This window comes from Solea senegalensis, linkage group LG20 (genome assembly GCF_019176455.1).
Source record: "Solea senegalensis isolate Sse05_10M linkage group LG20, IFAPA_SoseM_1, whole genome shotgun sequence".
Lineage (NCBI taxonomy): Eukaryota > Metazoa > Chordata > Actinopteri > Pleuronectiformes > Soleidae > Solea > Solea senegalensis.
Window position 1 is genome coordinate 8,104,641 of NC_058039.1, and position 21,932 is coordinate 8,126,572.

The window sequence follows — 21,932 nt, forward strand, 5'->3', positions numbered from 1 at the left end:
TTAAATTAATTGTGAAATACTGAAATATATATATACAAATATTCTGATATTATGATGGATTATTGTGAAATAATTTGAAGCTTCTGTGACCCTGACTGGAGACCCCTGCTTTAGTCCATAAGATAAAAGCGTCTGCTAAATGACATGTAACGTAATGCAATAAGTTAATTTATAAAGATGTATTTTACTTATGAATTAGAACAATGGGTGAAAGACCAAAGGAGACGTTAGATAAAATGTGCTTATTCTGTAATTTATTATCAGGGAAAACAAAAGTCATAGCAAAGAGAAAATGCTTCTATACATGAAATGCAGTAAAATAAGTTTGATATGAAATATGAAAATGTCAAAAAAAAGTCACTGTCAATGGATTGTTTTACTGGATTAAAAAAAATCAATAATACATGTAATCATATCTTTAGAACAATTGTTTTAGGATATGGGTGTTAAGTCTCTTTGCATGCAAGGAGAAATGTTGCTTCATACTTTGATGCCTTTGAATGTTATGTAATTGCTTTGGAAAAGTAAAACTGTAAACTTAACGCTTTATTAATCTGACTAACACTGACTAACATGTGACAATTACATACACGTAAAGCCTTTCTGCAGACAGTTACAAAATAAAACACAAAAATCAGTAATATCCAACCTGACTAAAACCATTTGTTTTCGCCTCCGCTCCAGCAGGTGGGAGTAAACCCTATTTACAGCGTGTAATTACTGTGAAACTAGAAGGGGAAGAAAAAAAGCGTCAGTGTTCAAAACAATACTTGAAATTGCGGGACAGTGTGGCGCCGTGTTCTATTAAAAATGTCTCAGAATAAAGACGACCTGAAAAAGACGATCTCTCTGCCCGTCTCCAGAGTGAGGCTGATCATGAAGAGCTCTCCGGATGTTTCCAGTATCAACCAGGACGCGCTGTTCCTCACCACCAAGGCGACAGTAAGCGACGACAGTCAGATGCTAAATGAAGTCTTGTGCTATCTTATCCACTTCACTCACCTGCTGCTGCCGCTGCTAACAGTGATTAGCACTGCTCGTTTTAAAAGCAGCGGCTCCCGTTTGTTTTTGAGTAAAGTTGACTCTATCCTTCACTGACTTTTTTGTTGTTGTTGTTGAAGGAGTTATTTGTCCAGCACTTGGCTCTCTCCTCATTCAACAACGGATCTGGGAAAGAAACCAAAACCTTGTCCTACAGCGACCTAGCTAACACAGTTGAGGACACCGAGACTTTACACTTTCTAACCGGTAAGTCACAGTCTTGTATAAAGTACCTTAAAGGGACACCAGAAAATTACTTTGGTAGAAGTTGAAGTCAATTTTTAAAAATATTTCTTAAATAAAAGTCTTACATACAGTGTATGACATTTGCTGTACTTAACTTTCAAAAGTAATTTCTGATATAAAATGTACTTACTTTTTAGAAGTAAAAGTATTAGAAAAGTAAGGAGCTAGGATTGAGACATGGTAGCAAGGTTGTGGGTTAAATTCCTGGCTTTGCTAGTCTATATGTGTCCTTGAGCAATACATGAAGTACAGTAACAAATTATTTGTATACTGGTAAAACACGGTTTGACAAGCTCCACAGTGCATTTTACAAACGTGTTTTAAATGGTTTGACCAGTGGTGTACACATATATTTCAGAGGACAGGTGCTCATCTGAATAAAAGACACCCCTCACAATTAGTTATTGAAAACAATAACATTATACTGGCAAATATTTTACTTATATGCAATTTTATTTATCGCAATAAACATGTTCAGTAGGCCTCCCCAACAAGTTACTGCAAGAGTGCCATATTGAAATATAATGCTGTCCTGTAGAAACACACAAATGCTTGGGTTGACCACTTGATTCATATCCGTGTGCAGAGTAAATATTAGAAATACTCAGGGCAGTTCCATGATGCCATTAACTACATCTCTCTCAACAAATCTTTAATATTCTGTTTGTAGACATCCTGCCTAAGAAGATCTTGGCTCAAGATTACCTCAGGTCTCTGGAGCAAATGCAGGAAGAGGATGGCGACTTTTAGAATGGTCACTGGATGCTTTTCACATCTGGACAAATCAAATGTATAGTTCTGCCATTCACTGACAATGAAGTGACTGGCAGAAGAGACACTCTGAACTCAGCTGCTGTAGAGCCTGTGGGAGAGCTTAGTGGATGAAGAACAGGATGTCCAACCACACAGGACTAAAAAAACGTCATGCAGACAGTAGCAGGAAACTTGGAAACATGACCATCAATGACTGATACCAGTAAGTTGAAGGGCCCAAACGAAGCAGGCTTAGATGAATCAAACAACTCCAATGTAATCCTCTTTAATAGGGACCGTGTCTCAATTTTTTTTATATATATGATCAAGTATGAGGAAAAAAAGGGTTATTTATTTTTTTGCCAACTAATTGGAACTCCCTTCACCTCAATCTTTATGACCCAGAATTAATGCCACACAAGTCATTGAGCAAAAAGGTCTCAGTAGTGATTTCCTTGTTTGACCACTTATTTCCGAAATGCTGTCAAACACTGATTTTAATCATTTAAATCACATGCATGATACTGGTCATGTTTTAAAGTAATAGTTACATGTTTGGGTTTTGAGACCATTTTCATAAATACTTGAACGTTGTTTATACTACACTGTAGCTTTTCATATTAAAATGTACATTCAACCTAAACTACCTTTTGAGTCAACCTCCTCATGTGTTCAAAAATGTTTTTAGATTTGATATCAAAATAAAACAAGTTAAAGAATTTTTTACTCTTCTGTCCTTTGATATTTCTTTAGAACCTATAATTGTCAATGAAATGACCATATGTTTGTAAATATGAAAAAAACTCAAAACTCCCTGGTGATAGGATGTTTATTAATCTCTGCAAATTCCAGATTACACTTTTTACTATGATGTTTATTAATCTCTGCAAATTCCAGATTACACTTTTTACTATTGTTGGCATGGTAGTGACGACATGGTTGTGTATACTGAGTGTGTTTTATCATCCTACGGCAAATGTATATAATCCTGAGAATGCATGCATGTATTTAGCATTGAAATACAGTTCAAAAAGGAAGGAAAAGTAGCAGCAGGTCCATAAAGTTGTCACTGTTGGATGAGTTTATTGAGTCGCAGCTGCATATTTAGCAGATTCTTCTCTAAAGTGGAAAACTGCTTCTCCAGGTGGTTTGCCATATGCTCTCTGACATTGATGGTGTTTCTTGTGTTGGAAAGATACTCCTTCATGCTGAAAGGGAAAAATAAATAGAATAGACAGCGAGAGAGAGAGAGAGCAAGAGAGAAATGACAATAATGTGTTAGTGCCAGAGCCTTGTCTCAGCCAGATGTCCTAAAACATGATTGTTGGGAAACATTGGAAATGACTCAGCTGTTGGTCTGGACAGTGTTTTCACAAAGGCAGTCATTCATTTTTATGTGTGGTTCCAACAAGTAACAAGTGATCCAGTTGATTACCTCACCAATAATAATTTAGGACAAGACACACAGCTGGCATTCTCATTGTGTACAGTGGAGCTTGCAGCTGTTTGCTGTAATGTTCTCTGAAACATGGATTTAAAATGTCAATGAAATGTATAATATGCAGCAAAAAAGTAACACAGCCACTGTACATGCTATTTTAGACCACTTATATCTGCAGGAAATGTCCAACAAGTACGGGCTAAACATTACCATGCATATTATGTGTGTACTTTTTGAAAATATTGGTTTGGGGAAAGTATTACTGTGCATTTGCCTATTTTTGGCTGTAACAACAATTGCAGGTTCTTCTGGTGAGGCTAAGTTGTTTCAATGAAATGTAAACCCCGTCCCTGTCCTGAAAGGTCAGTACTGCATGGTTTCTTCAACTTACCTTGTTAGCATTCCCTGCTCCTTGCCGTCTTTCCTCTTCTCTTCCAGCGAGACAAACACATCCTCCATGATCTGCACAGTTTCTTCCATACTCTGGTGATCTGAGCGGACTCCCTGGACTTCCTCTCTGGCTTGGTGATCATAGGAGGTCCCTCCTTCCTCCACCCCACTGGAGGAGGACACGGCTTGCAGCGCGGCCCTGTTCTGCAGAACAAGCAGACGACACTTGGCAAACTCCTTCGGATCGGCCATGTTTTCCCAGCAGACCGGAGAGGATGTTGGAAGCCGGAAGTGCTGGGTGCAGTTAACTGGTTTTCCCTGGGTCTCTTTTATGAAGGGGCTGTCAGCAGGAAAGCTGTGGAGCAGGTGCAGAAGAGATGATCCAGAGCCCAACTCCCAGTCCTCAAAGTCGGATTCTCCAGACTCTTCTTCAGGAGGAAGAGTAGGCGTGGGACCTGTTGGTCCTGCTCCCTCTGCTGGGAAGAACAACCCTAAGAGGAGGCAGCAGGACAGACAGAGCACAGTCCTGCTGTCTGCCCCCTGAAGCATCTCTAACCTGAATGAGACATCAAGTACATTCATGAAATCTGTGCAGAACATGCCCACACATAGTTTCCACTGTGGTGTTTTTCCTGTAACAACTGTTTTCAAAACAAAACAGAAATCACTGCATGTATATCTGACGTCTTGGAGAAAAAGTGAAATGTGTCCAGTCATTTTAAATAAATGTATAATTACATGCAGTTTTAAGACCCTTAGCAGAATATTGATGATGGAAGGTGAGGAAATTTGAAGTAGTTTATACATTAAGAAAAACACTAAGACTTTACACATGTACCTTGAAACATGACGGGCAAAAGTGATTTAATCTTCAAAAGTGTAGATTATATCGCAGTCTTTAAAAACAACTAAGATAGTAAATACAGAACATATTTCTCCATTAAGGACATTCATTGTTCAGTAAAGTTACATTATTAATTTGTTTTCTATGATTGCGGGGAGTCCTCACAACAGTCTGCCAGCACAGAACGCTTGGAAAATAACTGAACAAAACCATGTAATCCACAATTTCTAAACTGCAACAACTCAAATCTAATTGAAAACACTACCTGAATAATCTCACTGTAAAATCATCCTTCATTTGTCTGGTGTACAGGGATTATTTTACCTTTCAAAGAAACCCCAGCGACGAAGAAAACGGAGTCCTCCAACACGCTGGTGCTGCCTGAATGAAGTCGTCGGAAAAAGTGAGTCGTGCACTGCAGCCTGTTACATGCAATCTGAAGCTCTATTTAACTGCAGCAGAGTGAGAGCGTTTTCCCTCAGAGTCTACAGAGGAAATTAGGGAAATTGAATTTAATGGCTGGTAAGAGATGGTGACTGCACAGATTCGTGCAACATGTGTCTGCTTATAATTTGGATTAAAGTCTTATGTTCAGGATTTCCTATACTTTTTTTTGTTAGGTTGATATTTTGCAGCCTTTGGTCAAGTCAGTTCTTAAATGAATGCAGGGGTTTGGGGAGTAGGAGGTGTCTTTCTGCTGGAATTTATGAGCCATTTTACAATGTCCTTAACAGAACCAATACCAGGTCTGCATTTGGCACAGTTTTAAACCTTAAAATCTTATAAATCTTACCTCAAAATCAAACCCATGCATGGAAACAGTTTAGAGATCTACTCATAAAAAACATGTTATGTTAATGAACAACAGCATAAATCTTAAAGCGTTAGGAGAGAATAAAACTGTTTATCTTATAAAAGTCTTTTGTCTGACCGAGGAATGGATTTGCATGACCCTCGGCTTTTCCCTGACCTAAGCAACAAAGAATGGGAGACATATTTTGGCACAAACAAGTGAATGTGTTGTAATTTCAGTGGACCAGGAACTACTCTGTGCCAGACCCACCAGGCCTGTTTGACGGTCATGTCTGGCCCATGCACATAAAGCATAAAAACTTCACATAGTGTGTGGAAAAAACTTGATTTTTAAAAGATAATGACATTCAAAGCTCTTAGGGAACAAAGGGTAAGCGGTTTTATTTAGATGAAGACGCCTGAGTCATTGTTTGGGCTCAGCTGTGAAATATATCTGATGTAAGAGCCAGAAAAATTGTCATATTAGCTGTGAAGTCTGGTTCACACTTGTCCGGAAAAGAAACTGAAACAGAAGGCAGGACTACACAGAAGATGTCATTCACTGTGGAAAAAAACAACTCGGATTCATTCCCATTTGATGACGTTAATGAAAAAATTAAAACAAAGACTTAAAAGTTACTTTGACACAGTAAATAATCCAGAGTATACTTGTATATAAATCATCTCATCCTCTATAAACTGGTGTGAGCTAATGAAAATATTCAACAGTAAAAGCAGTTTGGGTATAGGATGATTATTTATAGCCCTCTAAAAGTGATTCAGATTTAATTTGAATTCATTACATGAACATTTTAGTCTTGTGTTATGTTAAAATATAAGTTACATGCACCACAGTGGGACAGATTTATTTAAAATACTATAAACATGCTCTTGATAGATAATCCAATAAAGTGTGCTGCAGTGAAAACCCACGGAAGCAGGCATGTACTAACTTTCCAAATGTTTACAGCCCTCAGTCCTGGATCACAGCATTCCTACACAGACATCTAGTGGCAAAGACTGGAAATGGCTGCTGACAGAGGACAAAGTGGTAGAAGGTGAGTGAGTGAACTGCGATCTGCTTGGATTCTAGCGACCGCCAATAAATTGCAGGTAGCAATAATAATAATAATAATAACAATAATAACTTTTTGTTCCCTATATGAATACTGATATAAATGATAAAAAATACCTTCCATGTCATGTGAGCCAGTGACATGACTGACAAAATCATACCACATACGATTCCTGGACTCTAAAAACATAACATATTACTTTTTTTAAATAAAATTTTAGACACCTTTAATATGTGAATAACAATATTGTGAAAAATCATGTGGCTGCAACAACAGAAGTTCCCCATCGTGGAATCAATAAAGTCTTATCTTATCGCTTATCTTAAAGAAAAATATATTGCAAAATGTATTAATTATATACATTCAAGTACATTACATTAGTGGATAAGATCCAGTTAACATAATAACATATACCAACATACACATAGTATGTTGAATTCAAAAACAACAACAAAACAAACAAAAACAAAACTGTTTGTCAGTAAGTACATTTGCATAAAAGATAATGCAGCAGATATTAAAACCACCATCATCATTTTTAACTCCTTATCTGTAAACACGAGCACCGCCTATGCCTCGGGCTCTGTCAGAGAAGGGCGGGGTCCACGCGGTGCCCCGCCCCATATGTTATGACGTCACTAGGCTGCCGGACCGGAGCAGCTCAGCACCAACAAACAGTCGCTGGTCGCTACCCGGTGCTGAGTGCAGAACAGTCGGCGCAGCCCGGAGCCTCCTCGCCGCCTCCGCCCGTCACCTCCCTCGGCTCACGGCTGACGACATGGCCTCGGACGGCATGGACGAGCGGTCCCCGCTGCTGTCGGGCCCCAACTCCGGGAATGTGACCCCCACTGCTCCCCCGTATCTGCAAGATTCAAGTCCCCGAGGTAAACACACACACATACGACATGAGCCGGAGTCAGAGTAAGAGCCCCGCCGCCTGCATGCTGAATCATTTTTGGGGCGTATCAGGTTCGTGCAAGTGCGTAAATAAAAGCGCAGTAAAAGCAACAAGGGCATCGGTGAGAAGTGAAGCAGAGCAGCAGAGAGAGAGGGAGGAAGGTGGAGCCTCCACTCTGTGAGAAGTGGAGCAGTGGGTTAGAGACGAGGGGCCTACAACAACAGCAGCCTCTGCTTTTTATTGCACAAATCAAACATCACGACTCAGCGGAGCCTCGTGTTCTCTGGGTCTGCTGAACACAGTCGTGATGTGGCTCAGCCTCAGCAGGGCCTCACTGGGTAATGATGGAGATGTGGTGGTGGGTTTCTGTTGTTGAGGAATGACCCACTGCAGATGCAGGCCTGGGCTGTCTTTTGTCCCAGCTACAAATCATCAAAAATGTCCACATTTGCCCTTCATTGAAAAGCCTGGATCAAAGGGTTTGATTGACATAATGTCCTGTGTGTTTGATGGCTGCTGTCAGTTTGCTCATTTGTATGATTATGAGACTAAAATATGATTTAATCTCAATTAAACACACTCACACTAAGTCTGTGATGGCTAATTTCCATAATCATGATAAATATGAATGGGGAAAATTGTTAATATTTCACAAGGAGAGTGATGATAAACTGACCAACACACAGCCCTAGTGATTTATTATGTAGTGCCACAAGGGGAAGCATTATAGACTCTTGTTTATCACTTTAAAATGTCCACTGCATTGCAGATAGTTCTGTAAAATGTCCTGTTTACTTCCAAAATGCAAGTTAAAGTGATTTCTGCCACTTATTGAGCCATAGTAAGAAATTTAAGCAGATCTTTTTCAGTTATCGCAGTAATATTGTGGATTAAATGGTCTGTATTTACATAGCACTTTTCTGGTCTTGATGACCACTCAAAGCTGCTTTACACTATAGTTTTGCAATTCACTCATTCACACACACTGCCGACAGCAGCAATGTGGGGTTAAGGGTCTTACCCGGGGACATATCGGCATGTAGACTATTGGAGCCTGGAATTGAACCCACAACCTTCAATTTGAAAGACAACTTGCTCTACCACTGAGTTACCGTCGCACCAGTGATGTGAACAGCAGCTATATCTTCACAAAATGCCACAGACAGTTTCACTCCCTCTCACTGACCTTCTGGCTAAGCTCCGCCCCAAAACACTGTTTTTGTGACTTTTGTAACATTAGATTGTCAAATTTCTTTACTTCCATAAGCTTATGGGTACAAAGGAAATCAATCAGAGTCCTTATGCTGTTCTGCTCTTCTTCTTTATGATTCTACAGCAATGTATTTGACCAAAATGTAAGGGAAAGTGAATTTTCGAGATTTTGAAATAGATTTTTTTTTTTCAATGACTGCAACAACTGAAGTCATCCATCATCCCCTGCCTACTGTAAGAGAAGGCACACGGTGATAGATGGCCAGAGTTTTCACAGTGAAGAGCAAAATGTGGGTTAGAGTACTGTGGTACACACAGGGCTGAATGACACAGGAAATTACAGGATTATAAATCCCACAAACACTGGCTCATGACGCTGCCAGACTAACCTTTCTGGAAAGTCCAGAAACACCCAGATCAGATTCATATTTTATTTTTATGTCTTGTTTTTAGCAACTCACTTTTTACCTTTTAGAGTTAACAATGGCACTGAGCTTCATACACCGAGAGCCTGTTTTTGTCATTTATTATTTATTCTTTGCTATGGGCTCACACCAACAACAGTTCATTTCATTTCTCAGGTTGTTTTTCTTCTGCAAATGAATGTATTCAGTGACCATGCATGCACTAGTATTTTAGGAGCACACACAATAAACAATAAATGAAATTTGACAATAAACTTCTTTAGAAGTAGTCAAATCCATTTATTAATCTGGGTAATTATAATCTAAATTAACAGGCTCTTTGGTTGCTTCAGTGAATGTGGCCTAGTTTTTCTCTTTGCACACTGGAATAAAGGTGATTCCAGTTTTTTGGGGGGTTTGTTGGTCAAGCAGCCAATTTGTTATTATTTATTTTGAGCCAAAGCAGAGATAGTGTCATACATTTAAATATTATGACAATCATGACAAAATCAGTTTGCATCTGAGTTAAAGCTGCTGTTTGTGAAGTGACTTCTTTGGTTTCCTTGATACTTAAAGTATCTGAATTTTGATTCTGATTCACTGTTTTGCTGTGTTTTCTTACACTGTGCAGCAGTGTGTTGTTGGTGGGAAGCAGAGACCAGTGTCTTTGGCTGCATCAAAGCATTCTTGGATTCCCCCCCACTGCTACTTGTTTTGATATTCTTTGTGTTTGAAAGGCAGAGTAAACTGACTGCATCAGAAGCTTGTATGTGGCAGTGATTAGTAAATGCCTCAAAAATACACATTTTATTCAGTTTTTCAGAGATGGCAGTAAGTTACAATGCTGTTTTTGATGTTACTGTCACTGTCACACAGCAGTAAAATGAACCACATGTTGTCTGCTGCTGCTGCTGCTGCTTCTGCTCTCTTCTCCACTTCTTCACCACAAGTGAGATCCGTTCAGTCAGTGATGGCACCAGCTTGGCAGGATGTATTACTGCGTGTTGTGGTGCTGCCTGGTGGTCGTAGTAAAGTGTTTTCTCGTCTTACCTCTGCCTCCAAGGGCAGCGAGTCGAAACCTATAGCCGCTGTATTCTGTTTCCGACGTTAGGACGACTGTAGAGCACACAGCTGAGAGAGAAGTGAGCAGAAACAGGTGGTTTCTGATCATAGAGAGACAAGGATTGCAGTGACCCCATCAAATTATTCAATATTAAAAAGCTTAATACTCTCTGATTGAGAGTAGTACAATGGAGATGTTTGCCATTGTAAGGTGAATGGTTCACACTGTGGCACCAGGTTTTAAGTATAAAGCAGGGGTGTCAAACTCATTTTTCTTCAGGGGCCACATACAGCACAATTTGATCTCAAGTGGGCCGGACCAGTAAAAATAGTAAAATAATAGCCTAATAACTATGAACAACAAGAACGCCTTGCTTTTTTTCTCCTTTGTTTTACATTTAATGAAGGATATTTTTACAAAACATGAAATTTCTTGAGAAATATAAGTGCAATTTCAACAATATCGTGCCTAAATGTACTATTTACACATCGCACTGGATCTAAAAAGGCACAAACATTTAGTCACAGGTATCTGGAAGAGATTTAGATTGTAATCGTAGTGTGAAATTTTAACAAATTCATCCTGTGGGCCGGATTGGACCCTCTGGCGGGCCGGTTCTGCCCCCCGGGCCGTATGTTTGACACCCCTGGTATAAAGCATCGGAAAACAGTGTACAACGTGTAAAACAAAGTCACTGCAGTTTCATGCAGCCGTGCAGTGATGATTCCGCCCATGTTGAGTAGGTACTATTTTTGTAGTGGAAAACCAACCTAAACCGTGCCACACTGTGTCGAGGCGAGCTGGGACCATAGTGGAAAAGGGCCACAAGATGATTTGAAAAATTATTTAAGTAACATATTTTTAGTTTCACACATTTCACGAGGTTTTGTTTATAAAATTATTAACCAGCTTTTTACTTGTAGGAGAAAGAGTTTCCTTTTTTTCCTACAGTGCGACAGGTCATATTAGTCATGTTTAGGGCTGCAATGATTATTCGATTAACTGATTATTAATTAGTTGCAGCTGTAGTCATGTTTGTCTTGAGGTTGGGAAGCACAATTTTTCAAAAATACTACCCCTATTCTAGTAATACAAAGCTAAATGCAAATCGGTGAAGCATTCCTTTAAGAAAAAAACAACAAAAAAAATATTTAGCAGCTCTGTTAAATCATTAAAGCATTAAAACAAACTCTGTATCAGTTTAGTATTAAAAAAACACAACTTTATAAATAATGAATAAATACTTATGAAAGTTTGAACAGTTGGTGGATCCGAATACTTAAAGATGCCACCCTGTGTGCTCTGGCATCACAGCTTAATGCAATTAATATCACAAATCTTAAGTAAAAGGCGAGACAAAATTCATAAATTCATTTGGCAACTGAAGATAAATCTCCTGCGACAATTTGTGCAACTCGACCCAGTTTCTTGCAACGACCGTTTTATAATCTGAAGTATGCTTGAATACAGTAGTAGTAGTAGTAGTGGTGGTAGTGAAGCCTGTGGATTTATTGAAGTAAAACCCTGAGAATCATGTGGAATGTAGACTAATACAGCAGGTAATGTGGGATTAAACGGTACAGAGTTCATTTGAGCAGCCGCTGTACTCACTTCACAGTACTTCTTTCACACACTAAGAGAAAATCTAAAGTCTCTAAAGGTCGTGTGAAGTTGATTACACATGTTTTTTTTTATATCAAATCAAATCAAATCTGGCCATGGTTACAAATCATATGTCTTTAGTAGATGAATTCCAGCATGTCCAACCACGTTAGATGGGTGTCAGAGGTCCATAAACGGCTCCCATATTCTCCTTTATTTTTTAAGATATATGTAAGTTGTTCCAGTCTCAGAATTTGTTTAAACCACTTAAATGTAAGGTGTCTTTGTTGGTTCCAGTTGAGTAGAATCTCAGGTGTTTGCTCATTAGCACATATGCTTTGATTTATGTCCTCCAGCGAGACAAATGATCACGTCTCACCTCATAGTGGATAAACACTACACACTGAACCTGAGAGCAGTATTTCATCTCTTTGTCTTTATACCATGGTGTCAATTTATGTCTATATGACCTGAAATAAATCCCAGTTGTTAACATATGTTGATGATGACGACTCCAAATGCAGTTACTGCTCTTTTAGCTTCTTGTTACAGTTTTGTGTGGCTGCCTCTCAAAGGGTCCATTGTTTGTTTGTTAAACATGCAGACCGGAGCTTAGGCTCAGGACGAAACACAGTCACATGTCGACCAATCGGAGTCGTGCACAGGCTGTCATGGGTTCTCATGGAGAATAATCAGGAGTTGCGCCCAAAAACCATCTTTAGAGACTGAGCACTGACATTCCTCTGGAGTGTAAATGCACCTAGGTTAATTTAAGTTATTTGCCGAGTTTCTAGATAAGGAATGAACATTGAGTAAGTTGTTAGAGTCAATAAAGCAGACATTGAATGGCCTGTAACTGTTGGATAGTTTTAAGAAATATTAGATATAGGAAAGCCAACTTAAGAATGAAAATAATAAGTTTAATATAATAATATTAAAGTTCAGGATATGGCCATAAAGGTTATCACGGTATACATTTTCAAATTGGTTGATATTGATGGTTATCAACACAAAGTCTGCTGATTTTAATTTATGGATTTTTTACAGGCAGAAAACAACAAATAACTGTAATAATAATAATAATAATATATTTCATTCAAAGTGTGTTTGTACAATACATGAACATTATATTGATCTGTTAAATTATGACTGGACACATGACTGGACAATCTCTATAATATTATTAAGTGTCTATAAAATATGAGGTCCGTCCATAACATGAAGCAGCTCTGAACATATTGGGTACATGCTGTGTGTTCATATAATCCCATGGCTGTAATGACACAGTTAATGAGTTGTCTTGGTATCATTAGACTTATTAACTATCCTGTTAACCGTTCAGACACTGATTTATTATGTTATAGCTCTGTGAGCACATTTCATTTCTATTACTGGTTACTGATGTACTGACAGCTTCGTGTGTCTCGTCTGTTTTCCCTCCCTTCTCACAGCTGAACTACCTCCTCCTTACACAGCGATCGCCAGCCCCGACGCCGGCGGCGTGCCTGTCATCAACTGCCGCGTCTGTGAGTCGCTCATCAACCTGGAAGGAAAGCTGCATCAGCATGTGGTCAAGTGCACAGTCTGCAATGAAGCTTCAGTGAGTGAAGCTGGTGAATGAGTGATGGTGTTGACATCATAGTTGAGTGAAGATGCTGGTGTGTTCATGTGCATGTTAAAAGTCCAATTTAAGTCAGACTAAGACAATAATTTGGTTTTCTTAATGTCATGTAAACACATTAGTCCGACTAAAATCGAGCTAGTCTTAGTCGGACTAACATACCTGGATCATATGGTTTATAGTCCGATTACTCCTGTGTACGCTGTCGGACTGGAGTCAGACTACGGCCTTAGCTCGATTAAACTGTGCATGTAAATGTATTGTCTTGAATTATTTGAACAACCTGTCAACTCTCTTCTGTCTGTCGTACTAAACCTACTCTTTATCTGTCTGACAATCTCAAAACACATGCAGCTGTAGCCTGAGGGTGTAATTCTGTTTCATTGTGCTGCATCATTTCATGTCACAACATGGTTTGTCAGTAAATTAAATTTCCCCAGTGTTAAATTGAAGCCCATCCACATATGCATGTATACATTAGTCACATGTCTCTGTTAGTCTGCTGATAAATTACTTCAAATGTCTGAGCCTCAGTATCTGAAGAGCTGTCAGAGGAGAGAGGAGAACAGAACAGGTGGAATCAAATGCCAGTGTCACCTTCATGGATATTTGTGATGCTAATGCATCACTGTAGCCGTTTAATATTCTATTACTGCACAGATGACAGCTGTTACCAGGCAGCTCAGATTATACTGGAACAACATGCAACCTGCATTGATGTTAGTGCACTAAAATGTTACTTCCAGGCAATTATTTTTAAAGGAAACACTTTATTCCAGTGTCCTACTCTGAACAGCTGACATTGTGACATAATATGGCAGTTTTAAAGATGAAAAGTGAAAGTAAAGCACATCCTCGTCATCTTCAGTTGTCCCTATTAGGTCTCGGTCTGATAGTTTCCTGTGAGCTGACTTTTATTCTGTGTCAAATCCTACAGCCCATCAAGAATCCACCAACAGGGAAGAAGTATGTGAGGTGTCCCTGTAACTGCCTGCTAATCTGTAAAGACACGTCACGGAGGATAGGATGTCCTCGACCAAACTGGTAGGCAACAGGCAGAGAATGTTCTGACTGATTACCCTCTTACTTTACTCTTACTGTCTACTCTCTCAACTCATTTATTTCCTGTTTATTTAAAAGCACAAAAAGAGCATAATAATGAACATCAGTGTACATTGCACATGTAAATATGCTGGATTTCGCAGAAGCTGCTTATTTAAGTTCATAGTCTCTCTTGGCAGGTGACAGACAAGACATACAATAAGCTAATAATGAACATATTTGCATAACGCAAGCATATCTTTAGTTAGTTAGTTATATGTTCTACTCATATGATATAAGTTTAAGCTCTGACTAAATGTTGGTTAACTTGTATGAGGCAAATCAATCTGTCTATAATTTTTATGTCATCAGAAACGGTTATAACCAGATGTCCTGGCTTTGTGTTGAATCTGACAGCAGACGCATCATTAACCTGAGCCCGGTGATGGTGATCCCTGAGGAGCAACCTGCTCAGCCCGCTCTGCCCATCCAACCTCAGGGCATGAGGGTGGTCTGCGGTCACTGTGGCAACACCTTCCTAGTATGTGTAAAACCACCAACACGACCACTTTAACCTCTCGCACAGGCTTTTTTCTGGCTAAACAAAATATTGTTACTGTGCTACTGTTGGTATGTGCATGTGAATAATCTTGAAAGTCACATCACATGTTGATGCGTTGTGATAGAAAACTTTTGGATTTGTTGGAGTGTTTTAACTTGTACAGTGATTATAGTGTCTTATGATGCTTTTCCACTATCCAGTTCCAGCACACTTGGCTTGGCTCCACTCTACTAATTTTTCTTGTTTTTCCATTACTGATAGTACCTGCTCTGGCGAGGTTCCAAGCGAGCTGAGCTGATACTAAATGTGACGTTAACAGACAGCCGTCCACTGATAGGTCAGAGAGTGTCGTCACTGGAAGAGACATGAGCACGACATCCAACAAAAGAATCAAACTGAACAATCCCGAACTGTAGATCAGTTAAAAAGACTGAAAAATCCTGAAAACAAGCGTGAGCGATCATGAGCCGAATCACAACCCGTTCAGCTGTATTTCAGTTTAGTGATTGCGTGAGACGGAAACCGTATTCTGGTCATGCAGGAAGTACTGAACTAATCTTTTTAATGAACTGATTCTAATGATTCAGTATCGAAAACAACTGCTTTTACAAGTCACTAGTCACTTGTTTGTGTTGCATATAAAATGCATATAAAAATCTGCAGTGACGGTAGTTTCATGCAGCCGTGCTGTGATGACCTCGTCCATGTTGAGGGGGTTCTTCAGTAATGGAAAACGAGGTGCCTGATGCTGAGTCATGCTAGAACTGTATAGTGGAAAAGCGCCATTAGTTTGCTTCACTATCCACTGAGCTGGTTTCAAAGAAAAGCTCATTTAAGTCAGTCCCAACAACAAGTATATGCCAGTGTCATGTTCTAAGGTCGGTTTCAATGAAATCATCCATCATGTTGCAGATGTAACTATGGTGCGGTTGAAAATGGCCGGCATGATTTTGCTGCCTGTCCTCCTTCCTGACACAGTATATAATAAATAGATATCATGAAGTCCCACCTTAAAGAAATTAAAATACAACCGCTGTCAGTTTTAATTAAATTTAAATGATAGCTTCTTAATCTTACACACTGTACCATTTTAATAAAAAAAAGGGAAACACAGAACCTGAGATACTGAGTATGTTACACCGACTCACATGTGGTACTGACCTCTTACCCTGTGCACGTTGTTGCTTGCGACGTCTGTAGGGCAGTGAGGACGCCAGCTCATCCCAGCCAATGACTGGCCTCTCCAGCGACGGCTCCCAACCAGAGCAACAGCAGGTCGAGAAAGCTGGTCATACTGGCGGCATCGTTAACGACAGCCTAACAATTTAATCTGCGGCCTGATTCACACTGGTGCTAATATGACTTTGTACACATCTGGCTCTGAAGAGAACTACAGTCAAACTGGGTTAAATTAAAGCAAAATTAGTTCAGCTGTTGATGCTTTGGAAAACATAGACTGTGTATAAAATTGGATATTGTCTTCCAGTTTGAAAAGTGAAGTCCAGGAAGTAGAATGGAAGTAGCAGTTCGTCACCGGGGGGGGGGGCGACTCTGCTGGGTGCAGTTTGAATGGAAGTCTATGGAAAAATGTCTACTTGTCACTTGATTTACATACATTTATATGCAGTCTATGTTTGGACAAAGTCATTTTTAAATTACCTCTCCTTCACTGAAGCCAGATGTCAAAAGTCGCATAATAACTTGTGTCAATGGAACCTTTGAATGGAGCTGATTTTTGTGACGTGTAAAGGATTGAATCCTGATGAAATAAATGTCCAATGACAACCACGACTAACATTAGAGGAGTGATTTGCCAACAATCATAACTGATTATGTAATTAGTGTATGGCTGCATTTCTGTGCTCATGTGTGCTCACTGTATGTCTTAAATACTGTGTGTTAACGGGGCTTCTCTTTCCTGTTTCCTCACAGTGGATGGAGCTTCGCTTTAACACGTTAGCCAAGTGTCCCCACTGCAAAAAAATGTGAGTCCATCCATCGTCATTTAACACAGGCACACAATTTACTCTTACTTACACTTAACCACTGACAAGAAAAGTTTATTTAATTTTGTTTTCTGTTGGCATAGGCTTTTTTTCTATCTACAGTTTGAAATCACCAAAACCAAAATGTATGATGATTTCCATTTATTTCCATGTTGTGTTAAAGTTGATATTGTGGTAATTGTGGTGAAATTGTGTGAAATGAGCATAAACATGTGGTCTTTTAATCCCTGATTTGAAAAGTGTATTTGTTTCAGGCTTGTTGTCTTTGGTGTAAGTCATAAGGACTTGTAATTGCTGAGTTTAATGTTCACATGTTGTTATAATGTCAGTAGTTGTATCCAGTTTGGACAGTATTTGCTTGAAACTAGGGTTTGCTGAGCACCACACATTGTCTGAATCTTTTCACATCAGTGATTTTCTGCTACATGTTAGAGGTGACAGAATCTTGTAAAACAGTTTGTCATAGTTGTGAATATTTAAACTCTCAGCTATGTTATGGATACATTCTGTGAAGTCAGGAGCTGGTCTGTAGAGGTCTGGAGACAAAATGGGGCCCTAATCTCTAGATGTGTGATAGGAATAAAAGCTTGGCCCCATTTCATGTAATAGTAATGTGGCAGGTGGGCCACTGGTTTTCACGAGTGGTGGGCACAGTGTGTGTCTGAAAGTGATGCTGTGAACAGTATCTGAGCAGGTGAAACAGCCTCAGATACTGAACAAACTGCAGCTCATGCAGGAAAGTTTCCCAGCCCACATCGGCTAAAAAACCCCACTAAATATAGATGGTGAACATTACACTCAAAATCTTGTCTTTAGCATTAACAGTGGAGGTTTGAGATCCTATCTTTGTCATGTGATGATATTTAACCTTAATGTGCAGCTGCTCCTTTTCTAAAGGAAAACTCTCCGATAAACAGCGCTGGTCAGGTGATCAGGTGTAACCCATGTAAACATTGAGGAGAACAAAAGCACGAGAGAATGTCTTCAGGAGTGGGTAAGATGGTCAGGTGATCAGGTTCCTCTAAGCCATCTGAATACCAGCCATTCCAGAAGAATGAGTACCATCACATGAGAGGCATGCGGGAGCCGAGAGGGGGAGGAAAGAAAAGTAACAGTGATGCAGAAAAGTGTGTGTGTGTGTTTAGTAGATGTGGTTGTATGGAGTCTGTATGGAGCTGCACATGTGACTCGTTCATGTGGGACTGAAAACGCTGTGCTGGCTCACAATTAAGTGTACTATGGATCGAATAAAAACACTATGCTTTTGTATTCATGTTCACGTTCAGTGTGTAAAATTTAGCTTTAAACTGAGCAGAAATTTAAAATAAATGTTGCTAAAAGTCGCTCTAATCACATCCATATAAACATACTATAAAATAACATTCCTCTCAGACTTGTGGTATTCAAAACTACATGTGCCTGTTTTGTCCCAAATCTCTCTTCATATACTGACAGTTTTTTTTTGTTATTTGTTTGTTGTTTTCTTGCAGATCCTCTGTTGGTAGTGCGCTCCCCAGGAGGCGGTGCTGTGCTTATATAACTATAGGAATGATCTGCATTTTCATTGGAGTGGGCTTAACAGTAAGTGTGGCTTTGTGCTGTTTGTGCTTGAGGTAATTCAGTCTGCTAATAATATGAATTGGAAGTAATTAGCTGTATCATATTTAAATGTATGATAGTAATGTGCACAACAATTGACAAAACAGTTGCAGAAAGATTAAAAAAGTGTTAATTGCATACATTTATTGTTAAAATAGTACAGTACATTTTCATTGGCCTATTAATCCTCTTAACTGTTTAGTAAACAATAACTGCATTTTGGTATTGTTCAGTTTTTCAAACTTTCACAACTTCTAATCATATTAGAAGCTAATCACCCCATGATAATCTCATGGGATTACACTGATTCATATTTTACAGAGCGTGTTATTTCTGATGACGACAAACATTAAGTGAGGGATTTCTTTTTTTTTTGTATAATTTAATTATTAGAAGAACATTTGAAAACAACAGTTGTTGATTGCCAGGACACACTTTTATTTTTAATTTCAATGTGTTTTCTCCCTGGTTAAATAAAGGTTAAATAAAAATTAAATATGCACAGACTTAAGTATTAAAGGTCCAGTGTGTAAGAATTAGCGAAAGATTGTAGATTGTCCCGCCCCCCTCTGTTTCCTAAGCGCTTCAGGGAACTATGGTGGCCTTTACATACCAGAAAGGATGCTTTGCTTCCTTGTTTGCTTCGTAAGCTTCCACTTGAACAAGAGAAACACTGTCTTGGCTATCTGTATAAAGATGATGGCACAAGACGACAGCCTCCATAAAGCAAGGCTCTGGTCTAAAGCACACGCACTAAGGTTATGAACACTTAACGATTTTCATTTGAAAAGAATTATACTCTTATGCAAATATACATGTAAGAAGTATATTTGATGTCTGCCAATAAATCCCTTTGAAATTGCACACTTGACCTTTCTGTTCACCTTTCTCTGCATGACAAAGAATGTGAATACAATCATTTTAAAAGAAATCAATAGTCTTTTCTGTGTTAACAGGTTGGTACTCGGAACTTTGCCAGTCGTTACAACGCCACCTACGTGTCCTGGGCGTTCGCCTACTTGCTGGGCCTCATCTGTCTGATACGAGCCTGCTACTGGGGAGCAATCAAAGTGAGCTACCCGGAGAACAGCTTCGCCTAGGGTTCAGCGCGGATCGGCATGGCTCGGCACGGCTGGAAGAACAAACCTCAGCTTTTACTTTTTTCATCTTGTTCAGATTAAACACCGGTCATGTTCAGCAGAGTAAAACTAATGCAGCGTCTGTTGAAGATGTGTGTGTGTGTGTGTGAGGAGATGTATGTTGCAGATGTATCCTGTTGTATTTGTCTCTTGAATGTTTTTGAACTCGCTGAACAAAACCTGCTGGATGTTGATCAACCCTCCGACCGGTCCGCAGAGACACAAACCATTTTCCTGGCTTTGCAGAAATCTTCCCAAATACAGAAACAAGAACTTCTCCTACGCTGATTGTAACTTGATCGTGAAGCAAACTGATCTGGATTTGGTTTTTGGATCTCTGACTTAAAGGTACTCACTCGATTTCTTTTGTTTCTGAGCAGACCAAAATAAGAAAACCTCCTAAGAACAGTTTGCCCATTGCACTTACGGTTTATATGCAATTGTACACGTTGTTTTGCTGCTAGTTGAAACTCCAGCCACTGAAAGCTACGTATTCATACTGTAATGAAACCACTTACCGCGCCTGTGTACACTGACATAGTATTGCTGTATGATTTTTAACTCTTAAATCGATCAGTATTTTTTTTTTTCTTCTTTATTATTGTTTTTTTTTTAAGAAATTGCCCTTAAATACCTGTGTGTGCCAACGTTGCTGCCCAGTATTAGTCAAGAAGAGCATCGGATCAACAGGAGCTTGTTTATTTGTTTATGAAATGCAGCTTTTAACTCCATAAAGCACTCAACACTCATTTTTCTGAATCCTCCTCCTGACTGGATCCCTCTGCTTCCATCACTGTGGTTGTGTTGCCGTCTCACTGGTGGAAAAATGTGAGATTCAAGTTTGCATGTTGTGTTTTTTTTTTTTTTTTTTGTTTTTTTTTCAGTTCAGTGAGGTAGTTGATGCACATGATGAAATATGATGTCTTTGCTCTCTGCCTGTGCATTAGAATGTGAACCCTCCTCCTCGTCGTCCTTCTCCTCTGACCTGTCTCACTGCCCTTTGACCTCTGGTGAACTTTGTGCTAGCTCGCATTGCTATACATTAAACTTAGCATTCTGTCTCTTGACCTTTACCGGTGGGCACAGTCAGTTCAAACTTCTAACCTTGTTTTGAATGTGATGATGATGATGATGATGATGACGATGACGAAAAATAATATAAAACAAAAAAAACTCTTTGTACATAGTTAAACTTGAGGACTTGTAGTATGAGATGGAAGGATACGATGACGAATGGGTCTTTTTAAAAATGATAATTTATCAATAAAATGTAAAAACCTGCCTGTATCCGTGTCTGTCTATTTGTTGCCTGTTATCAGTTGTAGACATGTTGCTTTGTGAATACAGTGCTGAACACATTTATTGAACCACATAAAATGAGAAAACAAAAGTACTTTGGACATTTTTCAAAACCTTGTTTAAAACTAAAATGTTATTGTTATTTATTTGGCAAATAACAAACTGAATTCACCATTTTGTACCCACATTTGAGCCGGTTCACTGGGCTTCTTCTCTGAGAAGTCAGAAATGAATCAAACATTCAACCACTAAAACAACTTTTTTTCCTGTAAATAACTATAATTTGACATCGTAATCAAGAAATAATAATGTGCTGTACTATTTTTTTCAAGTTTTTTGTACATATGACGTACTTATGTTATTTAATGCATCAAGAACATTTGTTTTGTAATAATAATTTAAGACTATTATTTTGATTCTTCTAATGTTAAAATGTCACACTAGTCCACTGAATATTAACTCCCTGTTTTTCCTGTAATGTTCAACCTGTCAAATTTGAATTGTATCAATCTCAAACTGTCATCAACATTTCTGCATTCATTCTTTAATTTCACTCAATAATCTTCAATGAGAAAGCACATTTGTGCCAAATTTAGAGCAAACAACATTTTCACAAGACAAATGCCTGTGTTTGTACCTTCTTCTCTTTTTGAGAAGCTCATTTGGAAAGTGATTTGTTTGTGATCTGTTATTTTTGGGGCCATTTTATGCATTTAATTAACAGCTGATAAGAAGCAAAAGTATATGACAAAGGTCACTGTTTGAGCCCATTGTGGGGAAACTACAGAAACACTGTCAGTCAAATCTGTTTCAACCACATTCACACAGTTTTTATTTTGGTTAATAATATAATTAATAACTGAATACATTCATTGAGGTAGCAATATTATTTCTCATGCTTTT

General features: G+C 38.9%; 3 protein-coding genes across 4 annotated transcripts; 2 read left to right on the forward strand and 1 right to left on the reverse strand.

The window, feature by feature from the left end:
* Nucleotides 1-733: 733 nt before the first annotated feature.
* chrac1 (chromatin accessibility complex subunit 1) lies at nucleotides 734-2,756 on the forward strand. Its single transcript, XM_044052063.1, has 3 exons — nucleotides 734-942; nucleotides 1,122-1,248; nucleotides 1,958-2,756. The coding sequence occupies exons 1-3, from the start codon at nucleotides 811-813 to the stop codon at nucleotides 2,035-2,037; spliced, it is 339 nt and encodes a 112-aa protein (XP_043907998.1). The 5' UTR covers nucleotides 734-810; the 3' UTR covers nucleotides 2,038-2,756.
* Nucleotides 2,757-2,851: 95 nt separating this feature from the next.
* On the reverse strand, nucleotides 2,852-5,356 carry si:ch211-57n23.1. The gene is made up of 3 exons (XM_044052062.1): nucleotides 5,040-5,356; nucleotides 3,873-4,427; nucleotides 2,852-3,248 (listed from the first exon to the last, which is right to left on the reverse strand). The coding sequence occupies exons 2-3, from the start codon at nucleotides 4,418-4,420 to the stop codon at nucleotides 3,107-3,109; spliced, it is 690 nt and encodes a 229-aa protein (XP_043907997.1). The 5' UTR covers nucleotides 4,421-4,427; nucleotides 5,040-5,356; the 3' UTR covers nucleotides 2,852-3,106.
* A 1,866-nt stretch (nucleotides 5,357-7,222) lies between these two features.
* pip4p2 (phosphatidylinositol-4,5-bisphosphate 4-phosphatase 2) lies at nucleotides 7,223-21,011 on the forward strand. 2 transcript variants are annotated; one of them, XM_044053445.1, is made up of 8 exons: nucleotides 7,223-7,467; nucleotides 13,214-13,362; nucleotides 14,321-14,427; nucleotides 14,842-14,965; nucleotides 16,187-16,261; nucleotides 16,919-16,971; nucleotides 18,483-18,573; nucleotides 19,548-21,011. In XM_044053445.1, exons 1-8 carry the CDS (start codon nucleotides 7,362-7,364, stop codon nucleotides 19,689-19,691), a joined length of 849 nt encoding a protein of 282 aa, XP_043909380.1. In that variant the 5' UTR covers nucleotides 7,223-7,361; the 3' UTR covers nucleotides 19,692-21,011. The 2 variants fall into 2 exon arrangements, with proteins under 2 accessions (XP_043909380.1, XP_043909381.1); XM_044053446.1 differs by lacking the exon at nucleotides 16,187-16,261.
* Nucleotides 21,012-21,932: the final 921 nt, after the last annotated feature.